The sequence below is a fragment of the Pangasianodon hypophthalmus genome, chromosome 27 (genome assembly GCF_027358585.1).
Source record: "Pangasianodon hypophthalmus isolate fPanHyp1 chromosome 27, fPanHyp1.pri, whole genome shotgun sequence".
Taxonomy (NCBI): Eukaryota; Metazoa; Chordata; class Actinopteri; order Siluriformes; family Pangasiidae; genus Pangasianodon; species Pangasianodon hypophthalmus.
The window spans coordinates 9,546,642-9,571,636 of record NC_069736.1 but is presented as its reverse complement, the minus strand read 5'-3'; the positions used below and the strand labels follow the sequence as shown (position 1 = coordinate 9,571,636).

At 38.7% G+C, this 24,995-nt stretch overlaps 1 protein-coding gene across 1 annotated transcript; it reads right to left on the bottom strand.

The window, feature by feature from the left end:
* Nucleotides 1-10,398: 10,398 nt before the first annotated feature.
* On the bottom strand, nt 10,399-24,047 carry LOC113531033 (probable global transcription activator SNF2L2). Its single transcript, XM_026921492.3, has 6 exons — nt 23,085-24,047; nt 20,727-20,956; nt 19,253-19,358; nt 17,212-17,313; nt 16,610-16,742; nt 10,399-12,057 (listed from the first exon to the last, which is right to left on the bottom strand). Exons 1-6 carry the CDS (start codon nt 23,226-23,228, stop codon nt 11,906-11,908), a joined length of 867 nt encoding a protein of 288 aa, XP_026777293.3. The 5' UTR covers nt 23,229-24,047; the 3' UTR covers nt 10,399-11,905.
* Between the last annotated feature and the right edge of the window lie 948 nt (nt 24,048-24,995).

Here is a 24,995-nt window from a genome sequence, read left to right as displayed (position 1 = left end):
TGTAATTTAATGGAAGAAGGCATTTAATCTTGTTTAATTAACGAAGACGCTAATTGACCTGCATTGTATGCAAATATGTTTCCTATACCTGATGGGCTAACCTGTTTTTGGACAGTGGAGCCTGTTTATGATGCACACCAAGCAGACAATGGTGACCTGCCTGCTGGCAGTCACTTTCAAACAGTGCTTGAGAGCTCTCACTGGACATTTTCATCTGCAAGAGCAGAAAATGTTTACTGATTTACTGCAGCATCAATATCTTCAGTAGGAATGCTTCATATGGCCACAGCGTGATATATTTAAACCCCTATTCCCGATTGCGGTTACTGCATGCTGACTAGTAATGCATGCTAATTGACTTCAAAGTGTATGGTCCTACAGCTGTAGATTTGGCCAATGTGTGCAAATGCATCCTGGCCCAAAATGTTTGTTTCTGCCTTGTCAGTGAACCACACTGTCTGTCTGTTCTGGAGGTGTTTTCGTCATAAATAAACTATCTCAAAATTGCTTGAGATCTTGTGCTCCCAGCATAAATGCCACCAGGGTGTTGTTAGTCTGAAACAATATGTGTGACCAACTAAGGGGCTCCTGAAAATGTTGCAGCACTAGCCACACAGATTTGATATAGGACATTAATATGCTAATATCAAGACTCATTTTCTTCTTTGGTCTACAAGTTTTTGCCATTCACACTACTACAGTCTTGCTGGAAGGCATCTGTCATTATAAATTCCCTCTTTGCAGGAAAAAAAACATGCACTAGACAAATGCCTCAAATGGCATGGAACTCAGTTGTCTGGATAAAGGAGTACACACAGACTAAATATGCACTTTGTAAATATCCTGAGTGACAAAGCTAACCCAAACTTTTAGATCTTTGATCATAGACAATCATGTTTGTTTCCTGCCCACACTACATCCAATATGCATATTGGATGTTTCAGATACAATGCAGAAATGCCTTGGCAGTGTTTTTTTTTTTTAATTAATCATGCTGTGGAAGGGTGGTCATGCTCTGATATGATGAAAACCATTTTTATTGTTCTGAATTGCATGGCAACAACAATGAGGCTTGCTCTGTACCCTGCTTAACTCCATCCATCTGCTATTACTATTATTTAGTCTCTAAAACCCAAATTTTTGGGAATAGTGTGATGGCTAGATATGTTTAATTCACAACCAACCTAGCCATGTTGTCTTGTCATCTGCATTAACAATACCAGAGATATACTGCACTTCACTGCTATGTTTTCCATTGCTTGGTTAGTGCTGTCTGTAGGATTTATTGACCTCAGTGACCTGCATTTATGGGCATTATCCCATTAAGCACCAGGAACTGTGCCCTGTATTAGGGATACAACCCACATTTGCCATAGCATCATATGCCTTGCATACCATATGCTCCTTCATATTCAGCTGTATGCCACACAAATATACATGCAGGGTTCCATCAGCTCTACCATGAGTTGGGCCAGGGGTTTTCAAACTTTTGGGGCAAATTACCCCAAATGGACATTATAATTTTTTTGCAATCCCAAGCCTTGACCACCCCACATTTTCCAAAAAATTTCTACATTTATAATATAGGACTACTGTAACATCTGAACATTTATGTTAATAACATATTTATGCATAACATATGCAACTTAAAACTAAAAGTATATTCCTTGCACTGACTTACCAGTCTGTTGTGTTGCTATAGGAAAATAAGCCACGCCATGATGGTATAGCACAAAGCAGAAGAGCCTGATTTATACATGATTGTGTGCGAATGAAGAAGCAGCAGCAGTGCGAGCGGCATTGTTCACACCCTTGCCTATGTATGTTATGTATAACCAGAAGATTTAAAAATGGCATTCACTAGACGAATCATCAGAACCAAAAAAATCTCTGTCAATCTGTTGTCCATCAATGTTAAACATACTGACAAGCACTGTCTCTCTTAAAACTTTCCGCCATCGCGTGATTGCTGTCAAGGGCTGTGTCTCAAATTGAAAACTCAGACCTTACATTCACAAGGATTTAGTAATCTAGAAACTCCAGAAGACTGGTACACAAAACAGACTTTTTGTTAGGTTTGAAAGCTACATGGAAGGTTTTTAAAATTCAGAAATTCAACTTCAAAATTCATTCAACTGTAATAGAAAAACTGGTTAGTGTTAGTACTCAATAGCCATTTAGAACAGGAAATAAGTATGCAATTTGAGACAACAACACTAGTTTGTTTAATAGAAGTAGATGGAAATGTATCTATTTTTATTCAAAATATTATCACACATAATCCATCTGTAGCCATCCAATGCATATCAATATGTATAATTAATATAAGATTCAATGGCATCCAATATTTATTTTTTTAATGAATGGTTTAAACTTCATTCATCAGCATGAGAGTCTATTTTCACTGTGGCTGGTTTCCATCAATATTAACAATTTCATTCCACTACCCTATGATAGTGGCACCAGTAGGTACAGAAAGTAAAGATGTAGCAGCCTTTTAGTTCTTTAGTCTGTCCAGCTCTCTCACCTGCTGATCTGTATACTCTGCTCAAACAGTGTGCCAAAGCTTCAATTTGCATGTTAATACTGCTGTCCTTGTTCAAAGATGTTATGCTTGAAATTTAATAGGTTGGTAACTAACCAAGTTTGTTGCCAACCATCACCCCTAACCAACTAGAAGAGGTTGTTTTTTTCTTGTATTAAAAAAGGAATTAAAGATAATAATAATAAACATAATAAAGGAATAAATCTTCACAAGAGCCATTGTTTGTGCCAAATTTTACAGAAAATTTCAATGTATGTAATATACATAATAATATAGTAATATTCAATATATATATATATATATATATCGTCTTCTTCTTTCGGCTTTTCCCTTCAGGGGTTGCCACAGCGAATCGTCACTCTCCACCTATCCTTATCTTCTGCATCCTCAACACTTGCACCCACTAGCTTCATACCCTCATTTATTACCTCCATATACCTCCTCTTTGGCCTTCCTCTTTGCCTCCTGCCTGTCAGCTCCATGTCCAACATTCTCCTACCAATATACTCACTCTCCCTCCTCTGAACATGTCCAAACCATCTTAATCTGGCCTCCCTAAGTTTGTCCCCCAAACGTCCAACAGCATGGCCGGTCTCACCACTGTCTTGTACACCTTCCCCTTGAGTCTCGCTGATATTTTTCTATCACACAGAGGTCCCGACACTTTTCTCCACGCATTCCAACCAGCCTGCACTCACTTCTTTACCTCTTTTCCACACTCTCCGTTACTCTGGACTGTTGACCCCAAGTACTTAAACTTCTGAACCTTCTTCACCTCTTCACCCTGTAATCTTACTGTTACACTTTCCTCCCTTTTATTCACACACATGTACTCAGTCTTACTACGACTGACTTTCATTCCTCTTCTCTCCAGCGCAAACCTCCATCTCTCCAGGTTTTCCTCCACCTGCTCCCTGCTCTCACTACAGATCACAATGTCATCCGCAAACATCATTGTGTAAGGAGACTCCTGTCTGACCTCCTCTGACAACTGGTTGAACTCCTCTGTCTGACCTACAGCACACCTCACCACTGTCCTGCTCCTCTCATACATGTCCTGCACCACTCTGACATACTTCTCTGCTACTCCTGACTTCCTCATACAGTACCACAGCTCTTCTCTTGGCACCCTGTCATACGCCTTCTCCAAGTCTACTTCTCCATCAAAATTCTCAGAGCAAAAATTGCATCTGTTGTGCTCTTTCTGGGCATGAAGCCATACTGCTGCTCACAAATTTCCACTACCTTCCTTAACCTAGCTTCCACTACTCTTTCCCATAGTTTCATTGTATGGCTCATCAACTTTATCCCCCTATAGTTGCTGCAACTCTGCACATCACCCTTATTCTTAAAAATCAGCACTAATACACTACTTCTCCATTCCTCAGGCATCTTCTCACTCTCTAAAACCCTGGTAAACAAACTAGTTAAAAATTCCACTGCTGCCTCTCCTAGACACTTCCAGACCTCCACTGGGATGTCGTCAGGACCAACTGCCTTACCACTTTTCATCCTCTTCAAAGCCTTCCTGACTTCATCCTTTCTAATCTTATCTACTTTCTGTTTGACAGAGGTCACCCCTTCTACTCTTTTTTCCCTCTCATTTTCCTCATTCATCAGCTCTTTAAAGTATTCCTTCCATCTCCTCTGTACACTCTCCTCACATGTGAGCATCTCTATCTTTAATAACTCTAACTTGCTGCACATCCTTCCCATCTTGATCCCTCTGCCTAGCTAACCTGTATAGGTCCTTCTGTCCTTCTCTAGTGTCTAACCTAGTGTACAACTCGTCATATGCCTCCTGCTTGGCCTTAGACACCTCCCTCTTCACTCTGCGCTGTAGCTCCTTGTATTCCTGTCTATTCTCTTCAGTCCTGTCCATGTCCCACTTCTTCTTGGCTAACGTCTTCCTCTGGATACTATGCTGAACTCCCTCATTCCACCACCAAGTCTCCTTATCTTCTTTCCTCTTTCCAGATGACACACCCAGTACCTTTCTTCCTGATCACTTCTGCTGTAGTTTCCCAGTCATCTGGCAGCACTACCTGACCACCCAGAGCCTGCCTTATCTTCTGTCTAAAGTCCTCACAACATGCCTCCTTTTTCAGCTTTCACCAATTGGTTTTCTTCTCTATCTCTATCTTTGACCTTTTCTTCTTACAGACCATCAAAGTCATCCTACACACCACCATCCTATGCTGTCTGGCTACACTCTCTCCCACTACCACTTTACAGTCACTAATCTCTTTCAGATTGCCTCTTCTACATAGAATGTAGTCTACCTGTGTGCTCCTACCTCCACTCTTGTAAGTCACTCTATGCCCCTCCCTCTTCTGAAAATAAGTGTTAACCACAACCATGTCCATCCTCTTAGCAAGGTCCACTACCATCTGTCCTTCAAGGTTCCTTTCCTTAACTCCAAACTTGCCCATCACCTCCTTATCACCTGTGTTCCCCTCACCAACATGTCCATTAAAATCTGCTCCTATCACCACTCTCTCACCCATGGGAATACTCTCCCTCACCTCATCTAATTCACTCCAGAATCTCTCTTTCTCCTCTAACTTACAACCTACCTGTGGGGCATAACCACTAACAACATTCAACATCACCCCTTCAATCTCTAACTTCAGACTCGTCACCCTGTCTGACACTCTCTTCACCTCCAGAACATTCCTCCCAAACCCCTCCCTCAAGACCACACCTACCCCATTTCTCTTACTATCCACACCATAATAAAACAGCTTGAATCCTGCTCCTATACTACAAGCCTTGCTACCCTTCCACCTGGTCTCCTGTACACACAGTATATCCACCTTCCTTCTCTCCTTCATATCAGCCAGCTCTCTACCTTTCCCTGTCATAGTACCAACATTCAGAGTTCCTATTCTCAGTCCTACAATCTTACCTTTCCTCTTCTCTCTCTGTCTACGCACTCTCCTCCCTCCTCTACTTCTTCGACCAACAGTAGCCCAATTTCCACCGACGCCCTGTAGGTCACCGGCGCCGACGGCGGTCGTTGATAACCCAGGCCTCGACCGATCCGGTATGGAATTCAGAGTACTGATGATTCGCATTTTTAAATTTGGCAATGTTTTACGCCAGATGCCCTTCCTGACGCAACCCTCTCTATTTATCCGGGCTTGGGACCGGCACAGACGTCACTGGACTGTGACTCCCATGGCTAGATTAATATCCAGTATCCATATATTCAGTATATAATGTGTGTGTATTTTTGAACATCCCATTCCAGATTTAGTTCCCCTTAGCTGTTATTATAAACTCCACTCTTTTGGGAAGGCTTACCGCTAGATTCTGGAGCATTGCTGTGGGGATATGTCCATTCAGGCACAACAGTATTAGTGAGGTCATGCACTGATGTTGGGTGAGGAGGCCTGGTATGCAGTCAGTGTACCAGTTCATCCCAGAAGTGTTCTCTGTGCAGACCACTTGAGTTCTTGCACTCCAACCATGGCAAACCATGGACCTCACTTTGTGCTCAGGGACACTGTCATGCTGGAACAAGTCTGGGCTCCTTAGTTCAAATGAAGGGAAATTGTAATGCTACAACATACAAAGACTATAAGACTTCCACCTTTGTGGCAACAGTTTGGGAAAGAACCACATATGGGTGTGATAGTCAGGTGTCCACAAACTTTTGTATATAAGCTAATACATAAGTTTTTATATTCAAAATAAATATGCAAATATTGTGCATAACATAGTGTATACAAATAAATAGTTTTGTCAATATAAATTGCATGTGGACAAAAACATGGATTAATATTACATTAGAAATTAGGACAATTTTCACACCCCTCAAAGCTCATGCTCATAAATAGTGTGTGATGAAGAGTATAACAGTAACAAGTGTTGATTAATACATCTCTGCATGGCTTGCAGTAATTGCATTTACAGCTCTGAAAATAAGCTTAGCAACACCATCTACTGGAAGTATATGTAAGAAAACATTTTCTTAGCTTAATTATTACACCAGTGAGTAGAATTCGAGTAAAGCAGTATACAATAATACAAAAGAGGCTTATGATACTAAACAGTCTCAGCCTCCTAATAAATTATCCAATGTACAAAATTCATACAAAATCTAATACTAGATTCTGTGCTAGTGGCTATAAGGAACTGAGGGTTGCCAAAGAGCCACTGCCAGGCTCTTAAGAAAGGAGTTTAACCTTCAAATGCTCAGTTATATGTTATAGATATATAGTTTTCAGCCCAGCCACAGGGTAAAAGCATCTAAATTAACCCAAATGCAATCACAATAGAAAAGGTTCCATCCCATTCATTTCAACATCATGTAATAGAGCGGTAATAAAATCACCCATGTAGACTCTTGTCCATGCCAAAGGACTAGTCTGCTTCTAGACATTGTGCAATGTCCAATTCTTACAGCTGCTAGACATCAACTGTGCACATCATGAATAAACCATGTTAACAAGGTAGTATCAGCACACAAGCATGCAACAACAAATGCCTTCAAAACATGTGTCAACAGACAGCCTCTGATGCCTAAATGTGTTTGTTTACCTATTTCTTTTGTACAGGAGGAAATCATTTAGGAGCAGCAGTACAATAGTACAATACCATATACAATACCAAGAGCAAAATGTTTGCCAAAAAACACTAATGAAGATGGTTAACAACCTAGTTAATAAACCAGTGTCACTGGCAATAAAATGCGTTACATGGGTCTCGTCTTAGGTTCAATTTGTTTTGAGCAAAGCTCTAACAAGAAATTAATGGAAAGCTGATCTATAACTTGACTATCAGTCAATTTAGGTAATACCAGTTTCCATTATTCAATTATCTATAATACCATTATAGGTAATTGAGGGATGCATTCAGACATCCCTCAATTATCTATAATACCTGAGTAGCTCATGTTAGTTCAAATCATATACTTATCAGATGGGCTACAAAAGCAGTGGTCCAGGGGTGCCCTGCTTGAATCATTGCAAATAATTGTAACATGCAAATTTTGTGGAGTTGACATATAACCATATGAAAACATAAAAACTGGTGTTAGCACTACTAGCTAGTAGCCTGCTCGGAGTTTCACACCCATGAACTATGATAACATTGGATTGAGCCTATAGATCAGCGCAGCTGGGGATGTTTGTCATGTAGAAAGGGAGTAGACTGCTTGGAAGTGTTTCCTGGTTGGAGGATTTCTGCCAAGAAATGGAAAATTCGAGTGGCGTCAAGAGCTGATGCTGTGTCTTAGGGACTGAGGGACCGCCGTTTCACTTCCAGTTGCTATTTTTCCATTAGTGCATTAACTGCCATCCAGACGATATCCTCCGGGTGTAAAGGGAAGTAACTTTCTAGTGTTTCATTTTTTTATTAGAGTTTGTTTTTATTCATGATCTTATATGGAGGGACACTTATTTTGACTCCATAAATTGCTTAGTACATGGTTTGGATGTATAGGACTTTGCTTAGGCTTAAAGGAAATCTCCAAGTTGTGCAACAAAGCCTGCTGATGCAGAGAAAATGAGCACACAGATTTCAATTTATTGTTTTTTATTATTATCTTGCCAAAGCAAACATCAAAAGAATTTATTTCCAACAAAATAAATACCAGTAGCATTTTTCCTGAAAATTGTATACATTTGTGAGTACGTTCTTATAAAAGAAAACTTGTATATTTATCTTTCATGTTGATTACCCTGGAGTGTCTCATCGGTTCTGTTAGTTTTGGGGAGGGAGGGAAAAGTTAGCAGCTTTGTAAGTAAACAAAGCATAATACTAACATTAATACTTCGAATTGGCACTGTATTGATACTTTTCCGAAGCCCACCTCACCTTATCTACTAGTGACTTACCTCAACACCAACTTAAGACTTGGGGTGTTTTGCCCGTCACTTCATACAACAGGATAAGCACCAACATACCTGTACACATAGGTACTGAGACCAGTTGTACTGGGAGTTGGATCCTTTCGCTTTCCAGTCCTCCAGAGTAAGGCTGCTTACTAAAACCCCTACTACTAAGCGGGGCAGTATCCCCCCACTACACAAAGTAAAAAGAAAAGCCAAATTGTCTGCCTAGGGTGTTTTGTTTTGTTAAGGACATTATTTTTGAGGAACAAATAAAATCAAGAAAAAGAATACAGATTTAAGAAAATCCATCTAACAACTGAGGGAGCTTGAGTGTGATAGATGAATGTGCAGACAGAGTGGCCTTAAGGAAATTTTGGGCTGATCCAGTTTCCTTTGGCTGCCGTGCTCTCTTAACCCAGTCTCAGAAAAAAACATTTGCATGTAACATATCTGCAGCACCTTCTCTATGTTAATAGTAATGATCTGGCACAAGCATATGTTGCATATCAATGTATCGAATTTTGTACATTGTTCATGTACTTTAACCAAGGCCACATCTACCACTATGTTATTTGAATAAGATCGATATTTAAGATCTTTTTTTAAGCATATTGAGAGTAGCCCATTTCATGCATAAAGTTTATGCTTTTCATGAAGTAGGATTAGATAAGATATTGATCTTATTCAAATGGCATAACAAAAAGGAGACATTTGGTCCCTACCAAGATATAAACACACACACAAAGACACAATCACCTAGGGGTGATTTAGAGTAGCGAATCCTCCAACCATCATGTTTTTGGAGAATGTGGGAAAAAATGAAATACCCAGTAAAAAGCCATGTGGACACTGGGAAAACAAACTCCACACAGGCAGCAACTAGAGCTTGGGTTGAATCCTAGATCCTGGTACTGTGAAGGGGCAGTGCTACATGCTGTGCCACCATGCTGCCCAAACAATAAACTGCATTTGAATATTTTATTCAAAGAAAAGAACTGCAGAAAAATATTACTATTAGCTAACATTCAATTAAACATTAAAAGTATTACTATTAGCTAAAGTATTCTGACAGCTAGATGAATCTCTAAATGAAAATAAATTTAGATTTTCCTATTTTAAAACAAAAAAATCCATTCTATTGATGCTTCTGAAAGGTGGAAATGAAATTTGAAGTGCTACAGTCACTTTAAGGGTGAAGGACACTAGCTGGCTTACTGTTCTAAAATAATCATTATTATGTTAGTATTATTACTTATGTGCCTTGTCTGATTTCCTGATTTTCCTTATGCCCATATAAGAGCCAAACAAGAACTGGTCCAATTAGAAGAGCAAGAGGACACAGGGAGAGTTTCAATTCAAATGGGATGGGATGCTGCAGTTAACATCCGATCTAGGTCACCTTGAATGTCACGCAACAAAAAAAAATGTCATGGCAGTTTTGAGCAAAGAATGCAACAACAGTACAAAATTGTGAATTCTGTCAAAACTAAGCACATAAAACTGTCTGGTCTTTCTGTACATCACAGTAAGCGGCTGATCCAGAATGCAGCTGTCCGAATTATCTTTGATCTTTTTGCATTTAATCGTTTTACTCCACTGCTGTGTTCCCTCCACTGGCTTCCTGTAACTGCCTGCATTAAATTTAATGTTATATTTGATGTTTTCCACAAAGCCAGAAACTGTACACAAGTTGGGCTTGGGTATACCTTCAAGACAAGCAACATGAATTTCTTCTGTACTGTCAAATGAAGTAAATGTAAACTGCTTTATGCCAGTATGCTCCTTTAAATCCTGGCATTGGAGCCTGTGTGGAGAATGAATTTCAAAATAAGAGTCCCATTGGTACCTTTAGAATTGAAAAGCAGCTTATTGAATAGACACCCAAATAAGTATATGTCACTTAAGCAAGTCCAAGTCAGTGTCAAATGTCAAACTAACTTGATGAGCGTACCTGATAGAAGTAACCGAAGGATTAATCATCAAAAGAACCATTCTGATACACAGACACTGTAGGACTATTTATAAAAATGTTTATTATCAATTATGATGATTCAAATCAAACCTCTTTGCACTTTCATATCATAAAAACCTTAAAAACTTTATTTCAAAATCTACCTATAAAGACATTTTCTCTCCCAACCCTCAAAACTACATACACATCCTGACAGTGTTATCCTTAGAACCCTTTCTTGAGGGCAATGTCCTTCCAGCAAAATGCATCATGCTCCAAAAACACCACAGGGCTCATTAATCATATAGTTAAGACATTGACTGATTAAACATGAGTTCAGTTTTCAATGTTGTTCCCAAAGATGTTCACAAACTAAAATAGAAGTGGCCATGAAGTGGAAACTTTAGGTCATCTAAATTTCCAAATTAATTTAATCAACAAATTAATATATTAACAAAAATTATATGGAAAAATGGTTAGGTTTAAAGTGGAAAAAGGCTACTTCCCTGACTGTTAAAACGTTTCATACCAATTGCGAATTTTACAGGGTTACACGACACATGCATAATCCCTTCATGACAACTGAAATAAAGCTACATAACATTTATAAAGACTTTATAAAGTACAATAGTGAACAGCTGTCATAAAGATTGCTTTTTGTCTTTTTTGATGCCAAGCTGAATTCTGTTAACATGAGACATTTCATGCATCAAAAAGGACAACTTGACTTTGTAACTCAGTGTTACATTTGTTGCGTCAGAATCATATCTTGGTGATGTGACACAATAAGAATTGTCATAGGTTTACATGAAACAGAAATAAGAAGCACACTTAACCTTAGTGTAATTATTGTCACTGTTAATACCGGTATATAACAATGTTATACAGAGTTGTTTCATGTAAGTGTTACCAACAAATGCTGAGTTCAGGAGATACACTACAGAACATCTTTTGGATTTTATTTAAGCAAACTATAGCAAATCATTACCATTATATAACTATGACATACTAAAAGTGCACTGAGCTCCAAAGTCAGTTGCCATGATGTTATATAATGTTGTAATACAACCTTGTGTTTGTCCCTTGACTCAGGTGTTGTGTGAACATAGGGGTGCTTCATGAATGTTCCAACTGCTAATTGATGTAGTAAGATTATGTGAGTTATATATTTGCCCTAGACTGGCCCTTAGTGGAGTTTATCTTTTACAACCTTTGTCTATATTGACACTGAGGTTACTACGCTTCCAAAAGTGCAAAATGAAAAGAAATATTGTTTACTTGTTTGCTTAGTTACTTACCATCCTCGAATATATGTATGCATCTAGATATGAGTTTATATTTAGTCTATGGCTTTAATGCAGTAGGATGGTTTATATGCTTAATTACAACATAATACCATTAGCAGTATCTCAATATATTAATGTGCACATGATCAAGTCTGGAACAAATTTGGGAACAATGAAGACACTGAATCAACTCACATAAATATAAGTGATTTGATGAGCTTATCATTTTCCAATATTAGCAAGATGACAGAGATCCATGAAGCTCATATCCAGAAGATGTAGTTCAGCCATCCTCCAAGCCTGTGTTGTCCTCCTGGTCTTCAGTGCTGTCCTCATCGCTGTAAATCCCCTTTAATTTAGCACTGGAATTAGCAGGAACAGTGGTGCTTCTCTCCCTACTCTTGTCAAATTTTGTTTTTTTTGCTTCTGATTTTACTGAAAGAAAATAGGAGAAAATTGTTTCAGTCTAGTCTCTAAAAAATGTGAGTTATTTTATTTGAGTATCAAAGTTTCATAATGGACACCCAGTGGGTGACCATACTGAAACAAGATCTGTATCCTAAACTGCAGTCTTATCTGTCTGCATATTCTAATGCTTTTATGGCATGGGTTCAATAGAAAGGATGTAGTAGGTCATGATCCTTGAAATGCATTTGTGGGGAAACTGCAACTTGATTTCACAAAGAAGTTACAGTAATTATTATTTGGCCTTCAGTAGTATGAAACATATGTACTGCGTTTGTGTTTAATTGTGTTAGATTGTGTCTGTAGTTTTGTGTGGCAGAGAGTGTATGGTCGAGTGTTGGCTGTGGACACATAGCGGTGATGGGTTGAACCAAAAGACAATGTGTGATTTTTCCCACCTCTGGCTTACTTATATGTGTGTTTTCTTTTCAGTAGATGTTGTGAGCCAGAGCAAGAAGGAGCTGATGGAGTCTACACAACATACCGTGTTCTACAGCGGTGAAAAAACCCAGGAAGGAGGTACCACATGCTGCCATAGAAACCTCCCTGCTCAGTGAGATAACTAAGTCTCTCGCCATCCTCCAACAGAAGTAACATCAGGCCCTCCTCAACCTGCACCACGAACAACAGCAATGCTTTGAGGCCATCGCTAAGAAGTTGGCCAAGGACTGACAGGTGCTGTAGATGCTGCTGCAAGGAACTGCTCCTCAAGCTGCAGCTCCTCTATCCATAGCCATCACGAAGATGTCCCTCATGGATGATCCAGAAAGCCTTTGTGGAGCTCATCATGTGTGCGGAAGCTGCTGGGGACGACATGAGGACAAGTGGGCCATACGCCTCCTCCCAGTGCCACTGACCGACTTCCCAAAATTAAGCCATCCAGCTAGCAGAGGATCACCCCATATTTCCTCCCATTCCACTCTTTCAATTCTAATGACTCCCCCCGGCTCCCTCTCTGTCCACACAGGGGGAATCTCCCTTGCCCACCAGGACCAGGGTAAGACACAACAGGGCTGGATTCACACAGACTAAAAACTGTATATGTGAAAGCACTATCAATGCCTTAATCATAGTCTGTATTGGACCCTGACCGTAATCAGTCTAGACTTTTACTTAAAACTACAGAGATAATCCCATTATGTAAAAGAATGAATTAAAATTAAAGAATGACTTGAATCATTGCATAGATTGCTAAAACTGCCTCAATACACTATTCCATTCTAGTTTTGATTAAGCACTGACCAAAGTTACTGACAGATACCTTAGACTGGTCTCCAACATTTAAGAAATACTGCAGTCTGGGCCTTATATACTGGTATGTGTTCTTGCTTATGTCAGCACAGAAGACCAGGACATAATGGTTCTTTTATACAGAAGCAGCAGCTGAGAACTAGCTGCTTAATGTGAGTTTTAGTGCATTATATGAAGTCAAACTTGTCCTACTTATACTATATCATAACATTTCAAATGAAATGTGTAACTATATTATAACAAGCAGTATTAGATGGCTTTCTGAGTGCGTATGTAGAAGGACTTCTCCAACCCTGTAGCTATGGCTATGTGTATGTTTAAAAAAGCATTGAATATATATTGGACACCACCACAATGGATCTGAAATGAAGCATTCAAGATGTAATTGAAATGTAGACTTTCAGCTTTAATTCAAGGAGTTAAACAAAAATATTGCATTAACCATCTAAGAATCACATTCATTTTTTACAGAGTCCTTCCATTTTCACAGGCTCATAAGTAATTGGACAATTGACTGATAAGCAGTTTCATGGCCAGGTGTGGCCTCTTTCCTCATTATTTCATGACAAATTAAGGAGATAAATGGTCTGGAGTTGATTCCAAGCACTGAATTTGCATTTGGTAGCTATTCATGGGAACTCTCAACATGTGGTCCAAAGAAGTGTCGATGCAAGTGAAGGAGGCCATCATTAGGCTGAAAAAAAACAGGCCTATCAGAGAGATAGCAGAAACTTTAGGTCAAATCAATAATTTAGTATGCACTGGCGAGCTTAGCAACACCAAAAGGCCTGGAAGACCACGGAAGACAACTAAAGTGATGATTGCAGAATTCTTTCCTTTTGAAGAAAAACCCCTTCACAACATCTAGCCAAGTCAAGAACACTCTCGAGGAGGTAGGCGTATCACTGTCAAAGTCTACAATCAAGAGACTGTCATGGTCTAGGCCGGAGCTCCTGTGTATTTCCCCATGTTTCAATGCTCACCCAGCCTGCCAGCTCTCTGTCTGCTCACTTCCTGCTACGTCCAGCCTCGCCTCGCCTTCCTTGTGGTTCACCGATTCAGCACTCAGCTCTCCTGCCGCTGCCGACCCGAGTTCGAACCCTCACCTCAACTGCACAATTACCACACTCCTCTCCCACACACCCTCACTTTCTCAAGCCCTTAAATAAAACCCACGTAACCCTGAACTCCTGTGTCTGTGTTCTGCTTCTGAGTACCCTTGTTCCTGTGTCCATAACAGAGACACCCTAATGAATGTAAATAGAGACACTTTACTGCAAGATGCAAACCACCACTAACACTTAAAAACAGAAAGGCCTGATTAGACCTTCTAAAACCCTCTTTAAAAAAAAGCCTGACCAGTTCTGGAACAACATTAACATGTATCACATTGATGGGAAGAGAAGAGTATGGAGAAGGAAAGGAAGGGTTCATATTCCAAATCATAGCACATCACTTGTCAAGCATGGTGGAGGCAGTGTTATGGCATGGGAATGTATGGCTGCCAATGGAACTGGGTCACTGGTGTTTATTGATGAAGACTGCTGATAGAAGTAGCAGGATGAATTCTGAAGTGCATAGAGCTATATTTTCTGCTCAGATTCAGTCAAATACTGCAAAACTGTTGGACAGTGAAAGCGATTCACAGTACAGATGGATTATAACACAAAACATACCTTGAAAGCAAACCAAGGGCTTCTTAAGGCAAAGAATTAAATATTCTTAAATGTCAGACGACCCCAACCCAATTGAGCATGCTTTTCACTTACTGAAGAAAAAACTGAAGGCATAAAGATCCACAAACAAGCAGCAACTGAAGGCAGCTGCAGTAAATGCCTGGCAAAGCACCTCAAAGGAGGAAACTCAGCATTTGGTGATGTCCATGGGTTCCAGATTCAGGCAGTCATTTACTGCACAGGAATACTGCATTCGCATCCAAGTATTTAAAAAATCCTAATATTTATGATTATGTTAGTTTGTCCAATTACTTTTGAGCCTTTGAAAATGGAGGGACTCTGTAAAAAAGTCTGTAATTCCTAAACAGTTAATGCAATATTTTTGTTAAACCCCTTGAATTAAAGCTGAAAGTCTACACTTCAATCACATTGTGATTGCTTCATTTCAAATCCATTGTGGTGTACAGAGGCAAAAATACGAAAAGTTGATGTGTTGGGAGCAGGAAAAATGGGCAAGCATAAGGATCTGAGCAACTTTGACAGGGGCTAAATTGTGATGAGTAGACGACTGGGTCAGACAGTCTCCAAAATGGGGGGCTTGCGGAGTGTTGCAGTGGTTAGTACCTACCAAAAGTGGTACAAGGAAGGACAACCCGTGAACCGGTGACAGGGTCATGGGCGCCCAAGGCTCATGGTGTGCAGAGCGAAGGCTAGCCCATCTGGTCCGATCCCACAGAAGAGCTACTATACCACAAATTGCTGAAAAAGTTAATGCTGGGTATGATAGAAAGGTGGCAGAACACAGGGGCAGAACACAGGGGCAGAACACAGGGGCAGCAGTTTGCTGCATATGAGGCTGCGTAGCTGCAGACTGGTCAGAGTGCTCATGCTAACGTGCCCACAATGGGCACATGAGCATCAGAACTGGACCATGGAGCAATGGAAGAAGGTGGCCTGGTCTGATGAATCATGTTTTCTTTTATATCTTATGGATGGCCAGGTGTGTGTCACTTAACTGGGGAAGAGATGGCACCAGGATGCACTATGAGAAGAAGGCAAGTTCTGCTGGGAAACCTTGGGTCCTGGCATTCATGTAGATGTTACTTTGACAAGTACCATCCACCTAAACATTGTTGCAGACCAAGTACAACCCTTCATGGCAATGGTATTCCCTAATGGCAGTGGCCTCTTTCAGCAGGATAATGCACCCTGCCACACTGCAGAAATTGTTCAGTAATGGTCTGAGATACACAAGAGTTCAAGGTGTTGACTTGGCCTCCAGATTCCCTAGAAAATCTGTGGAATGTGCTGGACAAACAAGTCTTATCCATGGAGGCCCCACTACGCAATTTACAGGACTTAAGGGATCTGCTGCTAATATCTTGGTGCCAGATACCACAGCACACCTTCAGAGGTCTTGTGGAGTCTATGCCTTGATAGGTCAGAGGTTTTAATATTATGGCTGATTGGTGTATATATATATATATATATATATATATATATATATATATACATACATATATATATATATATATATATATATATATATATATATCCACTTAAAGATCATTCAAGAAAATTTTATTTAATCTTACTCTCTAGCTTTAAGTGCTTGGCACACACTGCCTCGCTGCCTCCAACAGCATCGGTGTCCTCTTGATTGATTTCTACTATTCGTTGTCTTGCGCTCTCAAAGACGGACTTTAGCACAATGGAATCCTCAAAGATCTGAAACAATAGTACACATATTTAGTATCACAATCATTCTATTTTGATACTATTAGAACTTTTAACAGAATTTGTAATTGTTATAACACTGTGTATAGTGGTTATAACAGTGGTTAAAGTAAAGTACATTGAGAATTATTTGGAAAAAAAAAAGAAAGAAAAAGCCCTTCAAATTTGTTAATGTTCTAGCTAGAAACTGCACTTTAAAGTAGCCTAAAAGAATGTTTAATATGCTTCCTTGTCTATATTAATATTTAATTCACAGATTTAAACATACTAGAATACTAAAGATATTTAGTATGTTCATATCTTCATATTGTTACCCATTATACTAAAATATAAAATAACCCAAATATGGCCTGTTTTATTCCATTAAGATGTGAGAAAATTTGCTTTTCAAATTCAACATTTTATGGTAAATTTGATGGGTCAAATTTAATTGGACCAAGAATAGTCACTTGAGGCACACCTGAGATCCCTCCAGGTTGTAAGTCTGAGCATTGTGGCACATCTGTATTATATCTTTCTCCAAGTCTGCAATGCATCTGTATTTGTGGTTACGTACTCGTTCCTACACAAAAAAAAGGCCAGTTAGAAAACTTTCTAGTAACACATGCAACAGATACATATGGTTGCTTTATTAAAATTATAGTAACATTTTATGTGGATAGCTCCTTTTAGACATTCCACTGTCGACACATGAAACATGAATTCTCTTAATGTGAAAGAGAGAAGAGGCCTCAATTATCATGGATCTATGGATAGACTGTATAAACTGTTGTATTTTGTCATTTTTAATCTTTGTTTTGTTATTAGTTTGTCTTTGTCTAGCAACACATTTCTGAAGTTATGATACATTTTTTATGAAGTGCCTTGCATAAATATTCACCCTCCTTCAACTTTTCCACATTTTGTTGTGTTAAAACCAAGAAACCTGGGGGATCAATATAGTTTGCATAGTTGCTGTGAAAATCTTAAATTTTAAAGTAGTGCAACCAGTTGCCATCAGAAGTCACATAATTAATTGAATGCAATTAAAGTGTCACATGACCTCAATATAAATACACCTGTCCCTGGAAGGCCCCAGAGTTTGTTAGAGAACATAGATAAACAAAAAGCAACATGAAAACCAAAAAGCTATTAAAACAAGTCCAGGACAAAGTGGAAAAGTTAGAGTTTGGTTATAAAAAAATCCCAATGTTGAACATCCCACAGAGAACCATTAAATCCATTATAAACAATAGAAATAATATGGCACATCTGCGAATTTGCCCAGTGGAGGCCATCCACCAAGTCAGTCACCGGGTACGGAAGGCATTAGGCAATCAATGGCCAAGGGTAAATTTGAAGGAGCTGGAAGGATCCATATCGCCGAGGGAAGACAACTCAAAAGACAACTCCAGCCTGGAATCTTTATGGAAAAGGAGCAAGAAAAAAAGCCTTTATCAAAAACATAAGAAATCCTGTTTGGTGACTCAGCAAATGTGTAAAAAGTTTCTCTGGGTTCATGAGAGCAAAATGTTTGCTTTTGCACAAATATTACATATGGCTCATCACCCCAAGAACACAAATAACCCAATATGGCTCATCACCCAAGATCACCATCTCTACAGTGAAACATGGTATAGGCAGCATCATGTGGGCATGCTCTTTAATTGCAGGGACTAGGAAACTGATCAGGGTTGAGGGCAAGATGGATGAAGCCTGATATAGGGCAATCCTGGAAGAAACCCTGTTCCAGTCTGCAAGTCCTGAAATTTGGGGTGCAGGTTCATCTACCAACAGGACAACAAGTCTAAGCATACTGCCAAAGCTACTGTACACTGGAGTAGGACATATGTCAGGTCAACGCCTAATTTTCATGCCCTCAAACTAAAATGGTAATCAATTTTGCATTTGTAATGGATACCTTTTAGAGCCAGGGTCTCCATACTTTATGAATGTTATGTCCATAAAAATTGCTGATAACCTTCAACATAAGTATAAAATATTTCACACTAACAATCTTTACCAGTCTAACCATAAACCATTCTTCTCTCTTTCATGTAAAAACAGTCATACTACATAAAACCTTTAATATCACCTAAAGTTTTGACACATTCCTGTTAAATCATCCAGCATTGCTTTATAAAATATTTATGCAATGCTTATGAATATGTTATAAAGGGAAAGCAAAAGGTACAAGCTGATAATCTATAGATGATCTCCTAAACATCTACCACCAAGAACTGGTGACATTGATAATTATTTCACAGGTTAGTCAATGACAGTCATCTGATATATTGTTGACAGTCTTTATATGCTTTATTTTACTGTAGAATGTTTAAGGTAGGCTTGCAGTACAGTTTTACAGACTTGTAGAATCTATGACAATGTATATTTAAGCTGTTCTGATGGCTTATATACTGTATAGCACTGCAATCTCACCCACACTAAAACTACAGTCATTTCTGTCTTTTTTGTTTGGAGAAGTACAACATTTGCACCAAATAGGGCAGGTTTCCATTTACCCTGATCCTCCGAAAGTCCACAGGCTTGCGAATAAGCTCGTAGTATTCCGGTACCTCTTTCCTAGATGGCAGCTGAACAAAACCTTTACTGATCTGGCGACCCAACCTGTATGACAGTAATGAATTAACTGTGGGATGCTACGACTATATAACAATATGACACAAGAAAAGCTGTTTTAAAAAGACAAAAAAACAATAATAAATACATATAAATTTCACAATTAAATATCATTTAAATATCATAAATATTACGAGTCCATTAATGTTGCTCAAATACATTAATAATGACACATCCTCAAACAAATTGAATTGACTTATGCTATAGGTTAATATCTAGTGAATTTTTAGAGTAACAACATAATAGGCAATTGATAGTCAACAAGACTTGAATAACTTAGAACAAACTGTTAACTGTGACCTCAATTTATTATCTCATTCTGTAAGTGTATGTGCAGAAGTAACTCACAGAGCATGATATAAAAAATATTAAATGCAAAATAATAGGATGTGCTGGATTAAGTGCTATTAAGGGTGGAAGGGATATTGTTCAATTAAACCAACTGCAGTGGTTATGATGATTACTACTAGGGCTATTCATGCAGCAATACATTGGCAAAATACTAGACTCCTGTTGTATGTTTATTTCAATGCTTTCTTGTTATTCATATATCATTGTATTAGTGTTTTTTTCAATTTTCTCTTGTTATTTGTTACATCGCATTATATTTGACAGCAAGAAAAAATGCTATATGTTTCTTAGCCTGCATTTTCTACTCCCCAATTGTTTTCAGGCCAAATTTGGAGATGTGAAGTACATGCAGGTAATTTGCTTAATCTTAATGGCACACCCAGAAAATCGACTTAGGCAGATGCAAAACCTGATTCTGAATACAAGGAACCCTGGTAAATATTCATGTAACTTTTAAACTTAAGTGACCAAGTCTGAACACAGCCTAAAGAATGCATTTTCTTCCTTGGCATGCTTTTACACTATCAACAATGTATAATACAAGATTCATACCATATTTTGCTGTCTGAATCTGCAATTAAAACATTGTATTAACCATATTTAACAGTTTGTTTCCAGTGATAAACATCATATTCACACTGCTTTTAACAATATAACTAGTAAACATCCACAAAACCAGGTACTAATGGGACAAGACTTGAGGTTAGGAAAATATTGTTTATCCCTGTGGTGTGATAAGACTGAGTCTCAGGAGGCAGTAACTCATGCACATTTTTGGACCAAAATTGGATCTAAAATCCCACTGTGTCTGTGATTTGTAAATGTCACACAATTTTAGTCTCCAGCAACTTTAGTCTCCAGAACAAAAGAGAGTTAAAATGCACAAGTATTATTATTATTATTATTATTATTATTATTGCTCAATATGTCTGGGGCCCATAAATGGTTATCCTCGCAAAAAGTCAAGTCTTAAAGGAAATTTGTGGTAGCTTCATTGCTACTTACGTATCTTTGTAGTTGATGACCATGTCAACAAGAGTGTTCATTTGCTTGGTAAGTTTTGGGGGATTTGGTGGGAGTTTCTCAGCTGGGGGTCGGCCACGGCGTTTTTTGACTTTCTCGACAATCTCCTGCCCAGTTTCAGAGGCCTGGTTGCTCTGGTGATCACTTTTTCGTTTCTTCAAACTGCTTTCTTCCTCCATATCCTCAGACGCTCCTTTTAGAACAGCCTGAGACTGCAGAAACAATCCATGGGAATGATGAAGAATGAATGAGGGTCAGGGTTTGCTGTAGGGTCAATAACAATAATAAGATAAATTAAATATAAATATTTGTATGTAATCATACATGATTTAAAACTACTATACTACTACTCTTGCTGTGTTTACAATCTTTGGCCATTATAATTGCGATCAAGGAGCAAATGCAAAGAAATTACAGTGCATATTATTAGTTTGTTCCTGACCATTGGTGTAGGAGGCGAGGAACTGCATAATTGGAAAAATAAATAAATAAATAATTGAGTTAGAATACATTATCAATAGGTGTGCCTTATAGTGGTATAAATAACTGGCTGCCTGGCATAAATTATTTTTTTCTGATAAAACAATGACTACTAAAATATTATGTTAATATTTTAGTACTAGTTGCACAACCAAGAACATGTAGATGTAGATGTACACAAGTGTGAGAGTCTTTATCATGAAAGTAAAAGAAAAAAACTTTTTTAAAAAAAACAATACATATATCAGGCAAACAAAGGAAATAGTCAAAGTTCAAGGACAAATATAGACAGAATGATAAGGTTTTATAATAACATTTTATAAAACAGAAAAAATAGTAGTTGGGTTAGTTGAGTTGGCCTATTTATATTGGAATAGAGTGATATAAAAAGTGCATATTAAAAATATCAGTTCAGGAAAGGATTTATATTATTGTAGGACTGTGTCTGACAGACATCCCAATAGGCAGTGAAATTTTGGACCATAGTGGGTTTGAAAATGCCAGGGTGCTAGCAGATTTCAAACCTCACACAACCTGTTGTGGCATTTCAACCACATTAGTGCAGTCATGTTCATTTCGACCAGGTGAAAACAGAAAAATCTGATTACGCCCTACCAAGTTATCAGTATACCCGTGTATACCAAGAAGTTAAAATAGAGCCCATATATTTCAAAAGAATTAAATCAAATCCCCTACTTTCCCATGACTTTCACTTTATTTAATATTTCATAGTTGGTACTAGTGCCTGATAATATACAGGTTTTAAATGATTATTCACAAAGATTATTTAACAGAAATTGATAAAGCTGCTGTTTGTATTTAAAAACAGATTAATAGGCTGGCAGTTAGAGCAATGCTTCACCACTTGTTTATCTAAAATGGTGAAAAATTAAAAGTTTGATATTTAGCCAAAAAATGACTACAGTCTGCTAGCTAATAGTTAATATAAAAAGCTGTCATGTTTCCTTATGTTTCCCATTTTTTTCTTGCATGGCTACAGGAGAAGGAGGGGAATATCTGAGTGTGTGTGTGTGTGTGTGTTCGCTGCCGAGACTGTGTTCTACACAAAGGCAATTAAAGTGCAGTGATATGCATGCCGCAGCCCTGTTCTGCTGGCAGAGAGAAGCAAGAGAATGAAGAAAATATGAATTCTGAGTAAGCTGCTCTGCAGGCAGTGCCAGCTATTGATGTCTAAGTCACACTCACACCAAATATAAATATGAAACAAACAAACACGCACACACACATGCACACACGCACACACACACACACACACACACACACGGAAAACATTTACTCTCCCCAGGGGACCATGGGTCTGGAGGCCTAATAATCAGAGGAATTATAATGGAATGCAGACATGCATATGTGTTTGCACGCGCACACACACACACACACACACACACACACACACACACACACACGCTTGCATATTTGCACAGAAGCAGAAACTGAGCATAAGCACACCAAAAGAGCACTCATTTAAACAGACTATTTACAAAAATATATAGCAATGTGTCCAGACAAGTGTGCATGTCTATCTGTGTGCCTGCTCCTCCTGTCTGTATGCATGCATGCGCTGTGCTGTTCTCATAACCTCTAGGAAAAAAACAAAAAAAAACATGCCAGGATCTGCACAACACCCAATTCGTCTGGCCAATGTTCCCCAGTTATCAGACACAGCTCACACCTACACATGCCACACACTCTCCCTTGCTCTTCTGTCTCTCTCCCTCTCTCTCTCCCTCTCTCTCTCCATTTGTATGACCGTGTGCTGAAACCTGGCAGGATGACATGCACTGAGGATGGAGAGCGAGCAAGAAAGGGTGAGAAAGAGAGAAAGGAAGGAGTTTTTTTTACCTGGCTGTGGTCTCCAGGCTGCCGCTTGTCTGCAGGCGAGAGAATTAGCAACCCAGCATTGCAGCGTGCAGTCAGTCTCTTCATCAGCTGATCATTCAGAACACACAGGCAGAGAGGGGGGCGAAAAAGCGCCCAGCTGTTCATACACAAATCAATTGACGCGGGGCTGATGAGCGAGAGAGAGAGAGAGAGAGAGAGAGAGAGAGAGAGAGAAGGAGGGAGAGAAAGATAACTGCCGTGAAGTGTCTTTTTCTTTCTTGTTGTCCCTGTGGAAAGGCCTGGATCTTGGTTTCCTCTCTGTTTCTCCCCCTCTCTCTCTCAGTGCATGTTTTAATATCGACTGTCGCAATCTGATTTTTCTCTTTTTTTTCTGTCCTCCCCCTCTCCTTGCTTGTTCTCTCTCCCTCTTTCTTTTTTAACATTGCACTTTTAAAGTAGTAGGATCCATTTTTTGGCCATGTTGTGCTGGTCAAAAAAGTGGGATCGAAAGTGCTTCATGGTGATTCATACAGACTCGACAGCATGGAAAAGGTCTTTGGTTGCCTGTGTGTCTGCATATTTACGTCATAGAAAATGCCAGCTATTGCTTTTAAATCAAATAGTCCCAAATGTACATGATAGCTGAACTCTAAATTCTCCCTGACTCCAACAATTTCAGGTAGTACTGTTAGGCAAACATTATCTGAGGTATTTTTAGCACTAAAGGACCAACAATGGCACTAAATGTGTTTGTAACCCTGAAAGAGAAACATAGGAATTGGGTACTCGGTTGCTCAGTCACAAATATTCTTCTTATCCCAAGGTCACTGACTACAGCAAATGAGCATCGCTTTCCAGCTTATGTTAATTATATTGTGCACATTCTTAGATAATCTCATAAACAGACTGGAAGTGCTGCTTCATTTATCATAGATCCCATCAATCAAATCCATCAGCTTTATTCATTTCCCTCAGTGTTGGTATCACTTGGGGAGAAGGATAAAATATACTTGAGTAATTGTTCCTTAATAGTATACTGACAGTAAGTATTACTCTGGGGAATTTATACTTCACTCGAGGATTACTGAACACTTGTACTCTTAATTAGATTTCCAAGAAAATTCATTTTTACTCTTTTACATTTTTATTTAGACCTTCAAAGTACTTGTTGCAAATATCTTCTTTTCTCAACCATCCAACATACTGTACTGTACTATACAGTACAATCATTTCAGTTTAGCACCCATTCGTGCATCACTGTAGAACAAAACTATCATGAATCATGCCAATTCATCTTCTATATTGATTTTCTCATGCTACACAAGTAGCTATTCATGTGCATCTGAATATGGTTAAGTCACAACACTGCAGCATTGAACTTGAGGATCCCTGTCCCTACCTTAGTAAAATGTTTAAATATGCTGATTATGCAAAGACTTGTATAAAATCTGATGTTTCCTTTGCCTCCCTAGAAGGAACAAATGCCGTCTAATTTGAAAAAGCACGTTGAAGTACAGTCCCCCAAAGTATTGGAACAGCAAGACCAGTTCATTTATTTATTTATTTATTTAGCTATACACTGAATACATTTGGGTTTGAGATCAAATGATGAATATGAGATGATAGATCAGAATGTGAGCTTTTATTTCCTGATAGTTACATCTAGATATGTAAAACAACTTACAACATGGCACCTTTTGTTTGAACCCACCAATTTTTCAAGTGATTATAAATATTGGAACATGTGACTGACAGGTGTTTTTGCCCAGGTGTGCCCTGTTAGATTGACTGTTTAAACAATTAATAGCTCTGAATGTATACTCTTGGTTTGAGCCCTGTGTTTTGCCTGTGAAGACTGCATTTGTTGCTAGAAAGGATAAACCAACATGAAGACCAGAGAGCTGTCTATGGGAGGAAAAAAGCAGGTCATTT